We start from the raw sequence: 21,471 nt of genomic DNA on the forward strand, positions 1-21,471 counted from the left end.
GCCCCTCTCCAGGGATTTGGGGGGCTGGGATGCCCCCTCCGACCACTCTAAGTCCCTCTGGATACCCCTTGGCACCCACTGTGCCCCCCGACCCCCTCTGTGAGGCCACAGCCCCCCCCAGTGCCACGGGCACCCCCGAGGTTCAGGGATCCCCCAGGAATGAGGATCCCTCCACGGTGCCATCGGACAGCCCCAGGCTCCAGGCACCAGGTGTGCCTGGAACGCCATGAGGAGGAGGAGGAGGATGAAGGAAAGGAGGAAAAGGGGGTCTGCAGGACCAGCAGGCCTGGCCCTGGGGAGGGAGCAGCTGTCCCCCTGCCACCAATAAAGTCACTCTGGTATTTATTCCCTGTCCCCTCATCCCTGCATGCACCAGCACGGGGAGCCCTGGGGCTTGTCCCATGGGAATTTTGGGATGAGTGCCTTTCCAGGATGATGAGGGCAGTGCTGGAGGTGTTCACCCACCTCACCCTGAATGGGGTTTGGGGACAGGAGGGACACGTCCTGCCCCAGGTCCCCCAGGCTGGGAGCTCCTCAGGGATGAGCACAGCCACATCCAGGCTCCCATCCCTGGGGCACAGGGACATCCTTGGCGGATGCAGCTGAGGGTGGCACCAGGGACACGCCGCATTCCCAGGGATGTGTTGGCCCTCCTCAGAGAGACACGGCACAGGGGCGCTTCTCCACACCTTTATTGTCCTCGGTGGTGGCAGGAGGGCTGGGAAAGGGACAAGCCCTGCCAGCCACCGAGTCGGGGACACCTGGGATTTCCCTTCCCAGCTCAGGGCAGCCGGGACAGCCCCACCTTGTTGTTGGCCCTGTCGAAGATGACGTAATACTCCCGGATAAAGACATCCCCCAGGATCCAGAGCTCGCCCTCCTCCGTGGGCACATCCATGCCTTGCAATGCCAGGCTGCAGTACCCATTACTCTGCTCCAAGGACATGGAAGGGGGTGGTCACCAGCTGTTGGATCCCTCTCTCTATCCCCACAAACCCATTCCCAGTGGGATGCTCACCCTTAACACGTAGGCTCTGGGCGGCACTGGGAATTGTTTGCCATTGATATGGAAGATGAGGCTGGGAAGGTTTCTGACGGCCTCACAGCTGATCTGGGGAGGACACGGCAGGTTAGTGGTTGTTCCAGCTGGGATCAAATGTCCAAAGGAGCATCCTGAGCCTCACCTCACCACTGGAGCTGGCACCAAGGAGCCTCATGAGGGTGCGGAAGGCCCGGATAGGAACAGCCAACAGAGTGGTTCCTGTATCCACAATGGCCTGGCACCCCGAGGAACAGGCTACCGGAGTCCCGCTGACAGAGACACTGGGAAGAGGGATGCAGAGTGAGCCTGGACTCCCTACAACACCAGTTGGAGGGCAGGGAATACTGGGAATACCTCTGCATGGAGATCTGCCAGTAGGTTTCAGCAGAGAGAGGGATCCAGGAGATGCCTCTGGTGGTGTAGTAGGGATCGATGGCACCGAAGAGGACAAAGCTCCCACCTTCATCGTCCCTGGAAAAGGAGATTCGTCTGGGCTGGTTCCCAGCCCACCAACACCTCCATTCCCATTGGAAAATGGGGCCAGTGTGAGGGAAAAGGGAGAAATCCTCAGCAGCTTAGGCTGGGATTTACCTGCTCAGGTAGACAGAGAAAAGATTCCTATCCACGAGGTTTTCCGTCATCATGTTGTCGAAGACAGGGGTGGCTCCGGAGGAGGCAATGCTTGGGAATGCCAATCCCAGGATGCCATCAAAGGGGGTGTAGTAGAAAAAATCCCCTGGCTCTGTCTCAGCCAGCCCAAAAATCTGGTTGCGGACGTTGATGCCGGCAACCTGGGAGAAAGGAGACAGGTGTGGATTGGGCAGGATCCCGTGGGATCCCATGGGATGAGGGGGCTGGAGCTCCTGGCCGTACGTCGACAGTGTCGTATCCCAGGACCCCGGTCATGCTTCCCGTGCCGTAGGCGATGAACAGGGTGTCATTGGTGCTGAGGAACGTGGAGGATTCCGCGGGATTGAAGCGGTTGTGGTTCCCTGTGGGGGTGGGAAGGGTGGGGATTGCCTGGGATTTGTGCCTTGGGAAAGATGGGCAGAGCCACGCAGGACTCCCAAAGGACACATTCCAGACTCATTCCAGACACCTACTGCAGGCTGGGCTGGAGCAGAAGACTGAGGGAACCCAGAGGTTGGAAGAGCCGGTGTCGAAGACCACAGTGAATTCCTGAGGTGGAGTCCCAATGGAGATGGTGCCAAAGTACTCATCCTGTTGGAATGGGATTGGGAAGGGGTTAAGGGGATGGGGAAAGGAGAATGGGTAAGGGGCTAATGGAATAACTTACAGGGATGGGGAAGGGACTAGTGGAATGGATAACAGGCCAATGGGATGGGGAAGGAGCCAGTGTGCCCCTGTGCTCCCTGATCCCAGTTCCCAATCCCAGCCCCTCACATCCATGTAGTTCTCCAGGGGCTCCACGGCGATGCCCGGGAAATACTTGGCAGCCAGGTTGTAGGGATGCTGCTCCAGGTAACTCTCCAGCAATCCCTGCTCCCGCAGCCTCTGCCGCAGTGACTTCATCTTCCTCAGGGGCACCCTGTGGACAGGGACCGGGATGCATTACTGGGATGTGCCACTGGGATCACCCCACATCCCACATCCCTGTTTTGGGGACCCCCTGGGGCTCACCTGGTCTCGAGGCCCTGGGCCAGGCCCACCAGGGCGAGGAGCAGGAGCAGCTTCATGGTGGGAGCTCACGGAAAATGTGCCTCCGATCCCGGCCCCGCTCCTTATATCCTGGCTCCGGTGTTTGGCCGGAGGCCCCGATAAGAAAGGCAAACTGCTCCTGGGATGGTTATCAAAATGTCCTTAAGGGGGGTGGGAATGTCAAGCCAGGGGATCCCCGTATTCCTGGGGGGATTCAGGCCACAGGTGTGTTGGGATGGGCAGGAAGCACTCCTGGTTATGCTGTGGGAGCTGGTGGGAATGCAGGGTTGTTTGGACCCTGAACCCTCTAATTCCTTGCTGGAGGGTTGGAGCCAGACGCTTCCAGGAATGGGGCAGGCACAGCTTCCCTGGGAATTCCATTCCCAGGAATGACTCACCACCCTCTCAAGGAAGAATTTCTTCCCAATATCCCATCGAAACCTGTCCTCTGCTACGAGGAAGCCGTTCCCCCTTGTCCTGTCACTCCATGTCCTTTTACAAAGTCCCGCTCCATCTCTCCTGGAATTCCTTAAAGTACTGGAAGAGACTCCAAGGTCTCTCCAGGTCCTTCTCCTCTTGCCAAGGCTCCATGAAGAATTTTCAGGCTGCCAGGTCTAGATTTTCCATTCTGGGAATCAGCCAAGGCTTTCTCCTTTCCAGCCCCCTATAACATATCCCATCCTCCTTTTTTTGCCCTCAGTGATAATCCAGTGCTCCATCCCTTTTCTCCCAACATTCCCCATCAAGATTCTTCTTCATTTCACTCCCCCACTGCAACTTAGCATGATGCCCTCAGATTCTGCTATCATTCTGAGCTGGGATGGGGCTGATTCCAAGGGAGGAATGCCAGCTGCAGCCTTAGGGAGCCTTTGATCTCCTCCAGGACAAGGTGACCGTTCAGGAGCCATGGATCCAGCACGTGGTGACGTGACCGAATGCAAGTTGCCCAATCCCGCTCCTGTGACCTTCATCCAGAGCTTGGCTTTCCCCCAGCTCGTCCCAGTTTTCCCCCAGTTCAGGGACTTTGCATGTGGGAATTGAGTGACAGGAGAAGGGGAATGGCCCCAAACTGGAAAACAGGATATTGGGAGGAACCTCTTACCTGTGAGGCTGGTGAGGCCCTGGAATGGATTTCCCAGAGAAACTGTGGCTGCCCCATCCCTGGAAATGTCCAAAGCCAGGTTGGAGAAACCAACCTGGAATGTGTCCCTGTAGATTTTGGAGTTACCAAATTTTCCTCCTTTTTTGGCCAGAATAGTAGAGAAAACAAAAATATGAAGCTTTCCCAGAGCTATTTATCCATTGAATTCCCAGAATGGACATCCTTAGGGATCAGGATTCCTGTTTTTTCTCAATGGGAAAAAAAAAAAAACAAACACATTTGCCCAATTATGGGAAGTTCCAGGACAAGCTTATTGTGCTGCTGGTAAATCCCATCCAAGCAGAACAATGGATCTAACAGGGATGGATGATATCCACAGAAGGAAGAAGCTGTGGAACTCAGGACTGGGGAAAAAAATGGGAATTGCTATTTAGCACTAATTACATCCAGACTAAAATCTGGGAGGATGGAAAAATAACCCATTTTAGGGCGTGAAATGGCTTCCTGGGAGAGAAATCCTGGATTTCCCCGACCTTGGTGCGGAAATGGAGGGCACGAGATGCTGGATCCTGAAATGATCCATCCCGGTGCTTGGAAGCTCTGTGGATGGGAGCAGGTGTCCTCCCTGCCACAGCTCTCCTTGGCACCAGAGGGCACCACAGCATGCCGAGATCCCAAAAACCCCCCGCTGGAAAGATGGATCTGGAAGCTTTCCCTCCCGGTCGATGCAGCCGGGGCTTGGTGAGGATTCCCAGGCAATAAACCCCTCCCAGAATTTAGGTTTTTACCGGGAAAATTCAGATTTTTAAATGTCATTTTTGATGTGGAAACACCCCCTTGGGATGAATTTAACTTTCATGGGAATCACCCTCCGGATCAAACAGGGATTTTCAGGCTTTTGGGACATCGAAACTCGTTCTGACAAAACTTCCTTAATTTTATCTCTGCAGCCTCCCAAAAAATTCCCCTTATGGAGACAGAGCTTTTCTTGGAAATGGATTAATGAAGTCAACTTTTCCAGGCCCTGTTCCCAGTTTTTCTTGTCCCTTCCCTCAAGGCTTTTATCACACGGGTGCTTTATCGGAGCTGTCAGATGAAAGGAGGGAAACCTGACGCTCCTGGAGGTGTCAAATTTCCAGGATTGGATTAAAAATATTTGATTAACTTATCAAGGAAGCCCAGGGATGTTGGCTGATCCTTGTGGGAATGGAATTTGGCAGAACAGGACCTCAGGGTTCTTTTCTGACTTCAGGTCACCTTTTCCTACCTGCTGTGGGTGATTTTGGCTGGGATTAAGATATCATCCAAGGGAAAAAAACATGTGGAACCATCTTTTGTGAAAATTAAGGATATTAATAAGCAGCTACTGGAAATATCCTTCCAAACCCACCTGTTTATCCCAGACTTATTTCTGGATAACACTTTCAAATGGGTATTTTTCCATTTCTTCCGTGCAAATCCAAACACAATTTTCCCCTCTCTTCAAACCTTATGTTTTAATATAAAATGCTAATTAAACATTTTCCAGCTTTTCCAGATCTGTGGAAACTGTTCCAAAAGAAGCCTGGAAAATGTTTTTTTTTCCTTTTGGCAAGTCAAGTCCCTTTTCTTTCCCATGGCACTGGGGGTTTGACCCGGTTATCAGCCACGCTGGGAACAAATTGCCCTTGATTTCTCCAGAATTATTTGGGATCACATGACTCCCATTTGTTCCATAACAACTCTCAGGTGATGGGGTCAGAGGTGCCTTTCCCAGATCCCAGCACTTCTGGAACAGCTGGGTGACCTTGCCCACACTTCCAAAGTCTCCAGAAGGAGCAGAAATCATGGAGCTCTTCCCCTGTCTCATCCCTGCTTGGGCTTTGGGAATGTGGAGTAATAGATGGAAACGTGGAGCATTTTCCAAGCATGTTTTGGAAAATTTGGGTGATGGGACTGGAGCTTTCTCAGGAATATTCCTGTGTCAGGAGAGGAAGAGCTAACCAGGTATTCCAGAGGAATTTGCTCTGATCCGGCTGGAAGAACCCGACATTTTCTGATGTTTTGGGGATATTGCCGAGGTCTGTATGTGCTTCTTAAACCACTTCCAACCTGGCCTCGGACACTTCCAGGTATGAAGCAACTGCAGCTTCTCTGGGCATCTCGCTTTGCAACCCTCACAGGGAAGGAAATATTCCCGATCTCCAACCTAAACCCGCCCTGTGGCCATGCCAAGCCTTTCCCCCTTTCCCTATCGCTCCACGCCCTCCTCCAAAACCCCTCTCCAGCTCTCCCTGAACCCCTTACAGCCCGGAAACACGAAGGATATAATTCCTAGAGCAGCTACAGCTCGGGGAGAGCCCCGCGGGTAGCCAAAGAGCGATTATTGATTAAAAAATGCCATTAAATTGATGCGTGCTCCTGCCCCCCCCAACATGGCGGCGCTGGGAGGAACCATCCCCCTCACGCCCGAGGGGGGGGAGCACCCCTCCCGCCCCTCCGCGTGGCTCCGCCCACTTCCGGTTTTCTCCGGAAGCCGGAAGCTGTGGCGACCGAAGGGTCGCGGTGGCGCTTTGGTGAGTCCGGGAGAGGGCCGGGAATGGGAATAACGGGAATAACGTCGGGATAACGGGGATAATGGCGCTGCTCCCGCCACGGAGTTCGCTGCAGCCCCGCAAGTGGGCAGCCTTTTGCGTCCAGTTTCCTGAGCGCCTGTGGATGCTTCCCAGACCCCACCCCAAGCTTTCCCACTGCCGCCGTTCCCTCTTCTCTTTCTTAAACTCCATGAAAGTTCGCTGATACCCCCCTAAAAAACCCAAATCAGGTGATTTCTGCCCCACACCTGCAGCGCGGGATTTAATTCCCAGTTTTTCTCTCGGACAGGTTCGTCTGGATCGTGGTTGGGCAACCCTGAGCCTCAGCGTGGCTGTTGCGGCATTCCCGGTGTAAATCCGTGGGATGAGAGGTAGCGGAGCTTGGAGTGAATAGGACAGCGCAGGTGTGTTGTGTCTCCTTGGTTTTTAGGACATTTCCCACATTATCCCATCCCACTTCTTGGAATTTACACCACACACAGGGTGCTTGCTAAACGTGTCAGACAGCTGGGAGTACTCGGGGTGAATCATGGATATGGTGTAGGAAGTCCATAATTTCCCTGATCTTTTTGTTAATTTCACTGAATTCCGTGGCAGGAGGGGGGAATGAGATGATCCTGAGGTCCTGCCCAGCCCTGTGGGCATGGTGGGATATGGTCAGATCCCAGTTTCCTTGGTGGGATGGAATGGAGGCTGGAATTAGGTGGATTCTGGAATGGGATGGAGACATCCAGCTGGAATTTGCAAGTCGGGGCTGTGGGTGGATTTTTCCCTGACGAAACTCCCTGGGACACACAGAATTCCATCCAGATAGGCTTGGGAAAGGGGGAAAAGTCTTTTCCCAAGCAGGAGTTAGTGGGAATGGTGTTTCTCCCTCTCAGTTAACAGAACCCAGTGCAGCTGCTCCAGGGGCTTTAACCACCCTGGATTTCAGCTGGAAACCTATTCCCAGCTGGATTTGGGAATTGATTTGCCTCTTTTCCCACATCCCAGCAATCTGGGAGGATGGACACGCTGAGGAACCGGACAGTGGAGGAGCTGCGGGAGCTGCAGGAGGATTCCCAGGAGATCGAGCGCTTGGCTTTGGAATCCCAGGAGGTTTGTGCCAGCAGGTGGCCCCGGGGTGTCCTTGTCCCCTTCCCTGTGCTGACCATCCCAAATTCCCCAGGTCCAGGAGCTCCAGCTGGAAAGGGAGATGGCTCTGGCTGCCAACCGGAGCTTGGCGGAGCAGAATCTGAAGTTCCAGGCACCGCTGGAGACGGGACGCAGCGACCTCTCCAAGAAATACCAGGAGCTGCAGGAGCTGGCTGGGAGGTGCAGGGAGCAGAAGGAGAAGCTGGGTGAGCGCTGGCATCTTGGCCCAGGAAGGATTCTGCTTCCTGGAAAACTGATATCCCTCTTTTTTCCAGCAGCTGGAGAGATGGAGGATGTTATTCCTCTCAGGTTTCCCTCCTTCCATCAGCAGTTCCCAAGCCCTTTCCTATGGGCTCTTGGCTGGTTTTTGCCTGGTTCCTGTTCTGTGATAGTGATTTTTCCTTGGTTTTTCTTTACCCCCCTGTTTTTCCCAGAGAAATTCTCAGCAGCGCTGCAGCCTCAGACTTTGCTGGATCTCCTCCAGGTGGAAAGCCAGAAGATTGAAGAGGAATCTGAGGTGAGTTTAGGCCTTAAATCCATTGGAAATTCCAGTGATTCATCCTCAGAAGACTTGCAGTTTAACCCAGTCCCTAAAATCGTGGATTATCTTTGGAGTCTGCTGGGTTTTCTCCAAAGAACTTGGATCCATCCGTGTTTGTGTGTGGGAGAGACCTGAATCGGGATTTTAGGGAAGAGGAGCAGAGGGATGCAGGGCTGGAGTGGAGGGATGCAGGAATGAGCCCGAGGCTGTTCCTCTCTTGCAGAAAATGGCTGAGAAGTTCCTGGAGGGGGAGGTGCCCCTGGAGACATTCCTGGAGCAGTTTTCTGGGATGAGGAAGTTGTCCCACCTGCGCCGGGTCCGAGTGGAGAAGCTGCAGGAGATCGTGAGGAAGTCGGAGGGATCCCAGGAGCGCCCCAGGGACTCTCAGCCTCCTCGTCCTCCTCCTCCTCCCGTTCCCATGGATCCACCAAAGCCCTTCCCATCGGGATCTCCGGCTTTCCCTCTGCCCTACAGCCCGGCTCCAGCCCTTCCTCCCGGCCCCACTGCCCACGGAGCGCTTCCTCCCGCCCCTTTCCCGGGATCCCCGGGCACCGTGGGACACGTGGCTTCCTCCCAGCCCAGCTCCCAGCCCTCCTTTCCCTACCCTCTCGCTCCAGCTCCCGGATATCCAGCGGCTTCCGCTGCTGACTCTGCGCCAGGCTATCCCAGATCCACCTCAGGAGGCTTTTCCTGGTCTCCATCCCGGGGTCCAGCACAGCCCTTGCCCTATCCTGCTCCCCAGCCCTCTCCTCCCCCTGCCAGACCGGGATACTCTCCCTACATCCCACCTGGACCAGGGAGACCCCAGTGTCCATACCCCACTCAGCCCCCGCTCCCGAATTTCCCGATCCCAACGCAGGCTCCCTATCCTGGGCCTCCCCCACCCTTTGGATACCCCCCACCTCTGAACCCTCAGCGTCCTACCTGGCCTGGGTACTAATCCAGGACTTCTGGGGAGCATCCTGTGCTGATTCCTCCTTTTTTTGGGGACTGAGGAAGAGGAGGGATTGCAGAGTCTTGCTCCTGGATCCGTCGGTGCAAAGGAATTACACGGGATAAGTCACGGCTCCGGAGGTCGGAGCGAGAGGCAGAGCCAGACCAGCAGAAATCCGTAGAGGAGAAACCTCCAGGGGAACCTTGGAGCACCTTCCAGTGCCTAGAGGGGCTCCAAAAGAACTGGACAAGGACTTGGACAAAGACTTGGAGTGTTGGGATAATGGGAAATGGCTTCATGCTGTCAAAGGGTGGGTTTAGGTGGGATTTTGGGAAGAAATTCTTCCCTGTGATGGTGATGAGACCCTGGAATGGATTTTCTAGGGAAATCATGGCAGCTCCATCCCTGAAAATATCCAAGGCCATGTTGAACAGGGCTTGGAGCAAGTGGAAAGGGATTGGAAGTGGCTGATCCCTAAGATCCCTTTTCACCCAAAGCATTCCAGGGCTGTCAGTGGGAGTTGGTGATTCCCACCCGGGCCTGGGCAGCCTCCAGTTTTCCTGACCTCCTGTGTGGTTTTTCAGGCTCCTCACATCTCCCTTCTCAGGAAACACTTGGAAACGGAGGGAATGACAAACGATGGAAACGGGATTTGCTTTGCTCAGCACTTTATCCTTCAAATCTTGCCTGTATCCCTTTAAGTTATTTATAAGGAACGGTTACTAATGGACTAGGATGAGGGATCGATGGAAGCAATTCCATCCCTGGGATTAATTAGAATAATAAAACTGGATGAATTAATTGCACTGTGGAGTCGTGGCCCTGGTTACTTTGGGAAACAATGGAACATCTGGATAAGGATTGATCCCTTTATCCCTTCCTGGCATCCAACTTCCTTGGGATCCCATCACTGAAATCTTTCACCCCCCCCAGAACCATCTTCAAGCCTGCTTCAATTCCTGCTTTTCTTGCATTTATCCCTGGGATAAAAACCAGGGAAAAAGGAGTTTCTCTGTCCCACTTTTCCCTCCTGACTGGGGGTTTGGAGTCACACTGGGATAATGGAAGGAAGAGGACAAGGTGTAATTAGTACAAAACCCCAGTTTTATTACAGGCATTTGTTATTAAATATCTCAGTCTCATTCTCAGTATTCCCACCCTTGCATCCCTATCCTTTATCCATCATCCCAGCTCTTTGTCCTGGTTTGGAGAAGCTGGTGGTCCCACTATTCCAAAGGGATAGTGGGAACCTCTTAAATTCCTATAAATAGCTTAAAAAAAACCAAACAAAAACCTCCTTTTCTCCCATGAGGAGGCTGGGAAGAGCTCCTGGAAGGATGCTGGAATGCTGGGATGCCCCCAAAGCTGAGGTGGGAGGTGGGATCAGCTCCTTTGGGAAGCAGGGAATCACACCCTGCGGGCGGAGTGCAGGTCATAGTCACTGTCCGAGGAGTTGTCCGGAGGGTTGGAACGCCGGCACGCTGCTTCCAGAGCTGTGGAGAGCACGGATACCACTCAGTGGATGCACATCCATGGAAAAGGAAAGGGGAGGAGCCACTTCCAGCACTGACCTGGGTAAGCAGAGAGCTGGGAGGTCCTTTTGGGGGGCTGAGCGTAGTCGTTGTCCCCTCCCTGTCCCCGAGGCCTCGGAGCGGTGCTGGAGCGGTGGAAGGACACTGGAGAAGACAGCAGGATTGGGATTTTGGGGTTGGAACACCAGCTTGGAGGGAGCAAACCCACCCGGGAAGGGGCTGAGTAAAACTGGTCCCTGCTCCAGGCCTGCATCTCCTGGATGAGTTATATTCCAAAAGGAAGCAAGATCCAAGGCCCTTGTGCCAGGATCCAGAGGGAACAGCTCACCCAGACCCCAGATCCATCCCCAGGAACTCCAAATTCCATTCCCAGCTCCCCAGCCAGCAGCTCCTCACCCGTCTGGTTGAGTCCCGTGGGGCCGATCCACTGGCGCTGCTTCTTCTTGGAAACTGAGAGAGAGGGGGAATTGTGTCTCCAAGGATCTTCCCGACCCTTCCTCCAGCTGCTTCCCCCCTGCCAGCCCCATATGTCATCCCAAATAATCCCCCCCTTCCCAATAATCCCCCTCCCCAGGATCCTCCACCTGCTCTTTTGTGTTTGCTTGGAGCTTAATCCCTCTTCCCACTCCCACACTCCATGTGGCACAGGCTTGGGGACAATGGGGCAGGTCTGGGGATAATGGGACAGGGGGATCCGTCAGGCTGAGCAGCCAAATCCAGCCCCAAGGAGTTTAGGGAAGCATCCATGGAGCTGCCAGCCCTGAGCCAGCACGTGGGGATGGTGGAGCGGGAGAAGGAAGAAAGGAAGGATGAGGATCCCAAAGTTGTCCCCTACTTCTCTTCATCAGCTTCCGATAGGCAGGAGGGCCACAGATCAGGGAAAGGATGAGGAAAAGCAGCAGGGCCAGGCAGATGCTCACGACGGTTCCAGCAGATGTTCCCGTGGGAAGCGGCTTTGAGTCCTGGCCTGGAAAGAGCACAGGTGTCCACTGGATGTGTCCAGCTGGAGGTTGGTGCTGAGATGTGAACACCCATTACCCCAGCAGCAACCCAAATCCCACGTGGATTTGGTCCCCCCATCCCTGCCCATTCCATAGGAGTGGGAATTCCAGCTCCCAGCACGGATCACGTGGCTTACACACAACTCTGGTCCGGGAGCAGCTCTGGCTATTCCCAGGTTTGGGCTGGCAGAGGTGCAGGGGTTCAAGCCCACAGGTGACTCCCGTTGAGGGCGGCTCCCGGATTTCTGTGCTGGAGGTGAGATTCCCACAGCCCAGCTCCCGGCAGATCTGCCGGCCGTGCCTGTCTCGCTGCGCTGCTCTGGACTCACACAGATCCCACCACTGTCCCTCATGGAACACCTGGATGTCCCCTTCGCACGGCGTGGGGCCGGCTGCCAGCCTCCGCAGGGCCCGCGGCTGGGAATCTGGGAGAGAGAGCACATCCACAGGGAGAGGGGTTGGATCCACGGGGAGAGGGGCTGGATCCACGGGGAGAGGGGTTGGATCCACAGGGAGGGGCCAGACCCGTGGGGAAGGGTGAAATCCACAGGGAGAGGGAGCAGATCCATGGGTACAGCGGGATCAGACCCATGGGAAAACAGGGAGCAGATCCGTGGGTACAGGGAAATCAGGCCCATGGAAAAACAGGGGTCAGATCGATGGAGTGGGGTCAGAGCTACCAGGAGAAGGGAGTCAGATCCATGGAGATGGGTCAGACGTGTGGGAAGAGGAGCCAGAACCACAGGGAGAGAGGAGTCGGACCCACAGGCAGACATGGATGATATCCACAGGGATGCTGCTGGCACATGCTCCTCCTTCTCCCAGCACCAGCTCCTGGCATAGGGATGCTCCCGGCATCTCCCCTCATGCCACAGGGACTGAACCAATCCAGGCATGGAAGGGCTTTGAACTCTTCCCATGGGAAATGCAGCATGGAAGCCGGCTCTGCCAGCTGCCACAGCCCATTAAAGCCCCAAATCCCACGGGATTCCAAGCTGGGCAGATGGCAGGACTCACAAGGAGCCTGCTCCGAGCTTCATGGCTTGGCTCTCTGTGCCATGGAGCTGGCAGTGAGCTGATTTCCAGGGAAACACTCATGGAAAACAACAGGGAGAGGCCTGTGGCTGGGAGATGCTCATGGCAGGGGAAAGATGCTCGCTCTGGCAGGGACATGCCTGTAGCAGGGAAGAGGCTCATGGAAAAGAAGGGGTATGCCTGTGGCAGGGAAGATATCCAGGGCATTGCCCGAGGCAGGGAGATGATCGGAGCATGGAGATGCCCAAGGCATGGAAGTTCCTCAGGGAGCTGCCCACAGCCTGGTGCCTGCCAGTGCTCCCCACTTCCAGCTGGAATTTGGGATGCTGCCATGGCCGCTCTCCCTCCTCTGCACTGCCGGGAACCGAGATTTCCTGTTTTGCCTTCGCACCCCGGCAAGGAAGAGCAGGAGTGGGTGGATGGGGCCCATGGGGCCGGCTGGGATGGGGCTGGTTCTTGGTTCCGGGCCCCAAAATCCCCCCGGGCTATCCCACCGGGGCGGAGGAGCAGGGAATGGCGGGCGCTCCAGGCCCGTTCTCACCTGAGCAGGTGATGAAGGCGGGCGCTTTCCCCCGGGAGCTGCTCCTGTTGAAGCAGTCCAGCAGGGAGCGGCTCCCGCAGGATTCCACCGCCTCCCACCGCACCGGCAGGTGGATCCCGGGGTCGGGCTCGCCGTGGCTGCTCCCAGCGGTGCCACAGCGCAATTCCTGGCAGATGAGGGTGACCAGGTCTGTCCAGGAGCGCGGGATGCTCGCCACGGCCCCCCACAGCCCCTGCTTGTGCAGCTCCAGGAAGCCGGAGCAGCTGAAATTCCCGTCCACCAGCCGCAGCCTGGGGGGTCCTGGGGAGGGATTGGGGAAGGAAGAGGAAGTGTTATGGATTGGGATGGCAATTTTCCCACTATTTAGCGGGAAGTTCCCAAATTTGAGGCTATGGATTCTGTGGGATGAGGCACTTACCCGTGGGCTCCGGAGTGGTGGTCGGGGGTGCTGGTGGGGGCTTGGGAGTGGTTTTCACCGGCTCTGGAATGAGAAGAGAGGGGCCACGTGGGCGTGGATGATCCCTAGGGATTGAGGTGGCCGGGCTGGGGGTCTAGGCTCACCTCCACAGGCAACAATGACGTGATTTGTGCAGTTTTCCAGCTCCCATTGGCATTCAGGCGGGGAACTGCACCTCCTGGCCAGACTCTGTAGTCCTTTCCCACCGGGAATGTTGAACTCCAAGGGCTCAGAGGTTAGGGGGCCGCACTTCAGCTGCTGGCAGATCCAAGCCAGGTTGCCCACGCTCATGCTCTCCCAGCAAATTGGTCTCCACTGGTTTTCCCATTTCACCTCCAGTATCCCAGTGCAGTGGCAACCTCCTCTGGTGAGTCTCAGGTCAGATTCTGTGGGAAAACACCAGGAAAACACCATCATTGGAAGCTTTCCTTCCTTTCCCAGCAGGTTTTCACCCTGGGAATGATGGAAAAGCCCCTGGTGGGGGCCTTGGGAAGCAGCACAAGGAATGGGAGCATGGAGAGGTCAAGGAAATGTGGGGGCCTGAGCCGGGACCCCGCGACACCGCTTCCGGATGATGCAACTCCAGCACCCGCCATGCTCACGGAGCTGTGGAGGCATTCCCAAAGGGCTGCTCCCAAATTCTCACCTGCAGGGATCCAGGTGGCTCCTCCATGGTCCGGGATGGCTGCGAGAAAGAGCGGAAATGGGGCATCAATCCCACATCCCACCCTGTGGACTCCGAGCTTGGGACAGCGGCTGCGCTGCTCACCCCATTCATGGTTATTTTGAGGAAAAGGCAGATTTTGTGGGAAAACTGAGATTTTTGGGGGAGAAAGGTGACTTGCCGACTCCCCAGCTGTCTGCTGGGGGATTTTTAGGCCTGAGAAAAGACGGGGGCCCTGCAAGTTACCGCTAATCAGCCCTGCTCCTGGGTGGAATGTTCGGGAATGGTGCCATGAAGATGGAGGGAAGGGCGGGAGATGTCAGGGAATGAGGATGTGGGGATACCTGGTGCCCTCACCACCATTGGCTCAATGTTGGGACCCTGGGGACCCCCAGGGTGATGTGGGTTGGGGTTTGGGGGTCACCAGGGTGCTTCCCACCCCAAGCCCCAAACTGTGCCTGGCTCAAGGTGCGGATCCCGCCCGGAGCGGGAGAACCGGGAGGGCTCTGCCGCGGGATCTGCGCAGTGCACGGAGGTCAGGGTGCCCGGTACTCACCCCACATTCCCAGCAGGAGGCACAGGACGGGCAGCCGGGCTGCCATGGGCTCCGCTGGTGCCATGGGGGCACGGGAGGCTCCGGGGGCTGCGCCACCTCCGCTGCCCGGCCCGGAGCAGGCGAGGGAGGGGGCCCGGACAGGAACCGGCTGTTTTTCCTCCCTCTGTGGTTTTTTGACGTCACCTCTGGGCCCGTTTGAAGACTCTGTTGCCTCCCTGGGTCCCGCCAAGCACGAGAGGAAAGGGGTGAAAAACGTGTGGGGTTCAGCCCCCACCAGATCCCCGGGCCTCTGCAGCTCTGGGAAGGGGAGGTAGTGAATATAGCTAGTGCCGAGGGAGATCTGAGGGTCCCTGAGCCCCCCAGGGTTACAGAGGAGTTGATGCCCATCCTGGTATCCCCTAAACCCTGTGATTACCCCCAGGAATGGGATGGGGGAAGGTTTTTTCCAGGCACATCCCAGGTTCTGGCATTCCAGGGACACCCTACACCCCTGCAAGGGCACGTGGGGCAGCAGCGGTGCTGGACCCGGCCAGGACAGAGGCGTTAATTGATTGTGCCCTAATTAAATGCTCTGAATCCAGGTCAGGCATGCTAATGAGGCAGCTGTTTTCCATTGACACCGTGGTAGTCCTGCTAGAAGGGGAGATGGATGGAACTTCCTATCCCATCCCGCTCCAGCATCCGTGGATGCTCCAGTCCCCAGCCCTGGAGTGGGACTTCAGCATCTGGGTGCTCCCTGTAGCCAGCCCTCGTTCCCATCCCACTTATCCCAGGGGTTCTGCTGATCCTGATGGGAACAGGCCTTGTTGGAATATCCCACATGGGGGTCCTGGAGCTGCCCACCATCCACTTGGGCTTTGAAAATTCTCTGGAAAAAGGAGTGCAATTCCCAGGCCTGCTCTCAGGATTCAGTGGAGGGTCTGCAAACTTCAATCTCCCAAAATCAACCTGAAATTTGGGATTCACCTCAAATATCCCAGAACTCTGTGCCTCTAGGAAAGATCCTGTCATCCAGGGGTGTGTGACCCCCATGGATATGGGGTGCTTGGGGTCCAGCCCTTCCCTGAGATCTATGACAGCCTCTGGAGGCCATGAGATCCCAGGGGGAGGATTTGGCTTCGGATGGAGCCTCTGCCTTGCCTCGGGCGCTGCGAGTCAGCTCAGCATCCTGAGCGTGCCGTGGCAGCTCGGGATGATTGGAATCCCTTCCCGGGGGGGGTTTGGGGGGCGCTGCGAGGTGCTGACAACGCTGCCAGCCGTGAGGAGCCTTTCAAAAGGCAGGAGCTGCCTTTAGAGCGAGCGGGAAGGGGCTTGTCGGCTGTCGGCACGCTGCTGGGATCATAATGATGAGGAAAAGGGGGATTTTCTGGACGGGAGCAGCTCGGAGGAATGGTTGGCGCTGATGAGGCTGTGAGGGGGTGGAGGTGACACCTTGGCTGGGTTGTCACATGCCAAGGGCACTGGTGCCCCCAGGATGTTGGTATCCCCAGGGAATTGGTGCCCCCCAGGGCTTTGGTACCTTCCAGGGCTTTGTTATCCCCAGGGAATTGCTGCCCTCCCGGGAATCAGCACCCTCAGGACTCTACTACCCCTCTGCACATCGGGATCCCATTCAGTGCATCCACACCCTGAATTTTGGGACCCCTCCAGGGCATCAGGACCCCCCGCAATTCATCGATCCCTCCAGGCTTTTCCATGCCCCAGTCCCAGCGATCCCGGCACCATCACCTCCCTCCCAGCCCCCCGGCACCCGGAGCAGGGCTGGGGCACCCCCCGTGCCCGCTGCGCTCGCAGCCCGCGCCTCGCCGTACCCTTTGTCGGGGTTTTGCTGCTATTTTGGGATTTCCTCCGTTGTTGCGGCTCCTTTGTGCGGGGCCTCTCGCTCACAAACAGCTGGAGGATGTGGGGGGGCCACATTTTCCACTTGGGGTGCAGCTGAACCCCGACCTGCTCCCCGGGGAGGCAGAAATCTGACGGCAGGGCCGGGGCGGGAGCAGCCGGCGTGGGATGGGATGGGATGGGATGGGATGGGATGGGATGGGATGGGATGGGATGGGATGGGATGGGATGGGATGGGATGGGATGGGATGGGATGGGTGGTGGGAAGAGGGGCAGAGGGGTCCCAGTCCCGGGGTGATGGGTGGGTGCTGTGCCCCCTCCCAGCTGGGAGCACCCCAAATCCCAAAGCTGGGATGGTGCTTGGCTCCAGCTTCTCACTGGGATATGGATGGATTGGGAGATGCTGAAGGGTTTGGGGTCTGTATCCCACCCTCACAGGGCACCATCCCATGGGTTTGGGGTGGCACCTCAGTGGCTTCCCTTCCAGCATCCCTGGAGCCTTCCTGGACAGGAATTATGGGCAGCATGTTCCCGGGATGGGGACTGTCCCAGAAGGGTGTGGGCAAGCTCTGGGGGGACACATGGGGCTTCCATGCCCGCCCTTCCTGCAGTTTAATTTCCACCCCTGGTGCCATGGAGCTGGATCAGGGCCCTGCCTCCCCCTTCCCAGCTCCTGTGGGCTGGGAGTGGGATATTTGGCCATGTCTGTGTCACTTAGTGGACGAGTGGGAGCACTTGGTGGCCCAGCCTCACTGCGGGGCTGGTGACACCCCTATGGACAAGGGACACGGTGGGAAAAGCTTTTAATGACAGCACAGAGGAGATGGCTGGAGAATTCTGGAGGAGAAAGCTGGAGAATTCCAGGAGATTCGGCCTCTGGAGTGGTGGGGCAGGCTCAGTAGGCAGAGTCCTGGATGTCGTCGTAGTCGCTGCCCTCGGAAAAGTCGGGATCCTCCCCGTGTTCCCCCGAGGGATAGGACGGATCTGACCAGCCTGCAGAGACAGAACCCGTCAGGAGGATTTGGGAATGCCTGGAACTCCCCGTGTGCCCCATCTCCAGCGCAGGATCCTCACCTGGATGTGAGGAGGGGTCTCCGGGGGGCTCCCTCTCCTGCACGTTCTCGTACCACTCCCCCGAGGAGGTGCTGGAGCTGCCGTTGGGATCGGGATCAGGATCTGCCGGAGCCGCAGGTGCCCAGGGCTGGGAGGGCGCTGCCGGGGGAGCTGGGGGCGCTGGGAAGAGCAGAGTCACTGACTGGCACTGCCCAGCCCTGCTCCCACTCCCTGGGATCCCATTTCCTCACTGAGGCTGAACCCATCCATCTTCCCATCCCTGGGGTCCCTCTATCCCTGCTCCCATCCCTGCTCCTCTGCTTGGGGTCCCTGAACCCCCGTTTCCTCCCCATCCCTGTGGTCTCTGCATCCCTTTATCCCATCATTGGGGTCTCCCCATCCCTGCTCCCACACTTCCCACCTGTGCTGTAGCCGTGGACAGGGGGGGGAATGCTGCCATTCCAATAGGGCTCCATGGATGAGGATGAGCTGGAGGAGCTGCGGAGTGGGGGGCCCGGCCTGGCCAGCTCTGTGGGAACAAGGGCATCAAATGTGGTAACAAAGAGATTGGAAGAGGGCATGGCTACCCTTCCATCCATGGGATAGACCCCCCTTGTGCCATACCATCCACAGGGAATGGCTCCATCCTGTCCTGGCTGGGTCTCGGAGGGAGGAGATCCTCCCTGGGATGCCGGCGCAGGGAGTCTGTGGGAAGGGCAGAGGGGTGGGAACATCCTGGGTGACAGGGATCCCAGGACAGGGCCTCAGGGATCCCAGAGAAAGCGGGATGCTCACTGTAGAAGGTGGACAGGGCGATGGGAGGCTTGCTGCTGAACTCATAATATTCCGAGTCGGAATCAGAATCCTTGGAAATGCCTTTGACCAGACAGTCTGGGGGGTGACAAGGGGATGTGGCATCTGTCACCAGCTGGCACCTCTGGCCCCACAGCCCCTGGGGGGACCTGCCAGACCCACCTGATCCTTTGGGAAGGCTGGTGGGAGCCTGCCTGTAGTCGTTGGAGATCCCGGAGGGTGCGTTGGGGCTCTGGGAGCTGTGGGTCACCAGGACTGGCATGGGAGTTCCCAAGGAGGACATGGCTGTGGGGACAACAGGATGCACACACTCCATGGCTCAGCTGAGCCCAAAAAGTGGGGATTGTGTCCCAGTTCCATGTCCAAATCCAGAATTCCTTACCACTCCTCTTCCTCAGCCTCAGCAGGGCAGTGGAAAAGGCCAGCACGGAGAGCAGGAGCAGCGCGCCCAGCACCAGGCACAGGATAAAGAGGAGACTGTCCACCAGTGGTGTCCCCGGGGTCGGGGTCCCCTCCTCGGCTGGAACAGAGAATGGACACAGCTCATCCCACAGGAATCTTACCTCCTGGGAATTGTACCCTGATCCCAGGGAATGGCCGAGGGCTCGGACACTCACCCTGCAGGGCAGTGACATTCCTGGGCGTCACCTCAGCCACTGTGGGCGTTGGCATCTCCAAACCCTGGGAGCCTGGAAAGGGCAGGAACAGAAATCAGATGCTTGGGAGCGAGCCGGACTCAGGCCGTGCCTCAGATCCCATCGGGAAGGATGCGGTACCATTGCAGATGACCCCGGCAGCCCCGGATTGGTAACAGGGCGCGGATTTGTTGAAGGTCCAGTGGCACTGTGCCAGCGAGGGCTGCAGGCTCCCGCACATGTATGTCATCTTCCCGGGCAGCGTGTGTGGGAAGGCCAGCCGCTGGAGCACATCCCCGCATCCCAGCGACCGGCACAGCACCGCGGCCTCCGTGTCGTACCACGTGCTGTTACACACCGTGCTCCAGGTGCCTCGGAAAAACACCTCCACCCTGCCGGCACACGCATCCCGGCCTCCGGAGAGCCGCCACTCCTGGTGCTCTGCGGGAAGAGCGCGGCGGTGAGGATGCGCCATTGGCACCCCCAGCTCTGGAATGTTCCAAACCCACCTGAGCAAACCACGCCGGCGTCCTCCTTGTGGCTGCAGTCGTGCTCCGTCGTGGTGGCCGGACATTCCCAGAGGTGCCGCTCATGCCCCTGGCATCCCACGTCATCCCGGAGGATGGGGCCGTGCCCGCGGCCGAAGGCGGCGTTGCCGGGGGCTCTCACGGCGCGGCCGCACCGCAGCTGGTGGCACACGACGTCGGCGTCGGCAATGTCCCAGCCATCGTCACACACCGTGCCCCACGTCCCCTCCTGCTCCAGCTCCACACGGCCCTCACAGCGGCTCCGGCCGCCCGCCAGCCGCAGCGCTCTGGGAGCTGGGAGAGGAACTGGGAAGAGTGAGCTGGTGTCATCCCAGAATCCTGAAAAGTGGGTGTAGGGATGTCCCTCACCCTCCCACACTCACCCGGTGTCACTGAGGTGTTCCCTGCCGGAGTGCTGGGAGGTTCCGTCGTTTCTGTGGGGACTGTGGGGAGAAAGGACACAGGAATGAGGAGCTGAGCCCCCCAGGACTCCCAGTTTGGAAAGGTGCATCCCAAACCCACCAAAATGGGGCCAAGAGGATTCTCCCAGCTGCGAGTGGCACAGCAGGAATCCCCCCGGGCTCTGGCAAAGTCACAGAAGTGTTGCATCCCAAAAATCAATCCCTGTGTGCCCCAGGATGTTTCTCAGGGCTAAATCCTGGTGTGGGATCTGCTGGGAGAATTTGACCTTAAATATGGGAATACTGGGACACGACTCAGTGGTGGAAGAACTGAAATTTGGGTTGTCATCCTGCATCGGTGTTGTTCCCGCCTTCTGGTTCATCCCTGCAGACACAGAGGGGCTGGACCTGTCTGTACCCACCTGCCTACACCCATTCCAGAGCTACAGGTGAGTGGATGATCCAGTTATCCCTAAAAATGCCCCATTTGGCTCCTCCGGGGGGAAGGATTCAGCCCCAGAAGTGAGGCATCCACTTGGGTGGGGTGGGATCTACTGGGGCTGCTTGGGTGGGAATCCTGGGAAGAGCCACCAGAGCTGGTGCAGTGTGGATTGGGGTTACAATGTTCAAGGAAAAGGCCAGGGATGAGGGGAGAAGGTGGGAATGAGCTGCCCCAGGTGGGGATGGGGGTGTGACGAGGGCGGAAATGGGGTGATGGGGTGATGGGGCCATTTCCTGATCAATGGGAGGCCTCGAAGCAGCTCCTGGCAGACATTTTGGCAACCGAACAATCCCAAATCCTGCCAGGGTGGGGAGGACAGGTGGCATCACATCCCAAAACCATCCAGGGGGTACATGTGAGACAGGATGGGCTTCAGGCCCTGAGTGTCCTCCTGTTCCTGAAGGGATTGTAGGTGAGATGGCTCTGAGAGCACCTTTAGGGGCTTAGGCTCCTCTTCTAGGGGTTCCCAGGGTGCTTTTTGGGGGATCCAAGGGGACCTTAACATTTAGGAGAATCCCCAAGCCTTAGGACATCCTTTCAGGGCATCCCTTTCCCTCTGAGTGCGTTGAGGGGCAGCATCCTCCACCACTGACACCCCTGTTGGGGACCCCCCAGGACCCCCAGTGCTCCCCATCCCAGGGAGGTGGCAGGTCCCCAACCCCCAAATCCGTGGCTCCACCACCCCAAGGTCCCAAGAGAGCGACGGCAAGGGCCAGGATGGGGACAGTGACGTACCTCGTGCAGGTGTCACGGCAGAGAGAGCCACCAAGAGCAGGCAGAGCCCCCCCATGCCATCAGCGGGGCATCCCCATGGGATTCAGGGCTCTGGGATCCGGGGGTCCCCCTCTCAGCAGCCTGGGGACGTGGCTCGGCCGTGCCCCCGTGCTCCGGCAGCTCCGGGACTGTGGCGGTGGGCAGGAAGCCGACTCA

General features: G+C 57.4%; 4 protein-coding genes across 8 annotated transcripts; 1 reads left to right on the forward strand and 3 right to left on the reverse strand.

Moving 5' to 3' along the window:
- Positions 1–661: 661 nt before the first annotated feature.
- LOC102061758 (pepsin A) lies at positions 662–5,205 on the reverse strand. The gene is made up of 10 exons (XM_005496788.4): positions 5,071–5,205; positions 2,684–2,840; positions 2,447–2,591; positions 2,146–2,263; positions 1,916–2,034; positions 1,634–1,833; positions 1,397–1,513; positions 1,185–1,323; positions 1,019–1,111; positions 662–931 (listed from the first exon to the last, which is right to left on the reverse strand). The coding sequence occupies exons 2-10, from the start codon at positions 2,737–2,739 to the stop codon at positions 782–784; spliced, it is 1,137 nt and encodes a 378-aa protein (XP_005496845.1). The 5' UTR covers positions 2,740–2,840; positions 5,071–5,205; the 3' UTR covers positions 662–781.
- A 728-nt stretch (positions 5,206–5,933) lies between these two features.
- VPS37C (VPS37C subunit of ESCRT-I) lies at positions 5,934–9,791 on the forward strand. Its single transcript, XM_005496790.4, has 6 exons — positions 5,934–6,358; positions 6,666–6,780; positions 7,370–7,474; positions 7,545–7,716; positions 7,945–8,027; positions 8,275–9,791. The coding sequence occupies exons 3-6, from the start codon at positions 7,382–7,384 to the stop codon at positions 8,989–8,991; spliced, it is 1,065 nt and encodes a 354-aa protein (XP_005496847.2). The 5' UTR covers positions 5,934–6,358; positions 6,666–6,780; positions 7,370–7,381; the 3' UTR covers positions 8,992–9,791.
- A 289-nt stretch (positions 9,792–10,080) lies between these two features.
- CD5 (CD5 molecule) lies at positions 10,081–14,928 on the reverse strand. Its single transcript, XM_074543629.1, has 10 exons — positions 14,772–14,928; positions 14,198–14,236; positions 13,656–13,937; positions 13,513–13,575; positions 13,095–13,394; positions 11,656–11,943; positions 11,353–11,484; positions 10,914–10,967; positions 10,557–10,661; positions 10,081–10,478 (listed from the first exon to the last, which is right to left on the reverse strand). Exons 1-10 carry the CDS (start codon positions 14,833–14,835, stop codon positions 10,393–10,395), a joined length of 1,413 nt encoding a protein of 470 aa, XP_074399730.1. The 5' UTR covers positions 14,836–14,928; the 3' UTR covers positions 10,081–10,392.
- A 2,474-nt stretch (positions 14,929–17,402) lies between these two features.
- Positions 17,403–21,453, reverse strand: CD6 (CD6 molecule). Of its 5 annotated transcripts, XM_074542155.1 has the most exons (12): positions 21,277–21,453; positions 20,022–20,081; positions 19,621–19,944; positions 19,253–19,552; positions 19,094–19,165; positions 18,859–18,996; positions 18,639–18,761; positions 18,459–18,554; positions 18,288–18,368; positions 18,085–18,192; positions 17,685–17,843; positions 17,403–17,603 (listed from the first exon to the last, which is right to left on the reverse strand). In XM_074542155.1, exons 1-12 carry the CDS (start codon positions 21,329–21,331, stop codon positions 17,506–17,508), a joined length of 1,614 nt encoding a protein of 537 aa, XP_074398256.1. In that variant the 5' UTR covers positions 21,332–21,453; the 3' UTR covers positions 17,403–17,505. The 5 variants fall into 5 exon arrangements, with proteins under 5 accessions (XP_074398256.1, XP_074398255.1, XP_074398254.1 ...); XM_074542154.1 differs by having other exon boundaries at positions 17,403–17,843; positions 19,621–19,932; XM_074542153.1 differs by having other exon boundaries at positions 17,403–17,843.
- Between the last annotated feature and the right edge of the window lie 18 nt (positions 21,454–21,471).

This window comes from Zonotrichia albicollis, chromosome 6, assembly GCF_047830755.1.
Source record: "Zonotrichia albicollis isolate bZonAlb1 chromosome 6, bZonAlb1.hap1, whole genome shotgun sequence".
Taxonomy (NCBI): domain Eukaryota; kingdom Metazoa; phylum Chordata; class Aves; order Passeriformes; family Passerellidae; genus Zonotrichia; species Zonotrichia albicollis.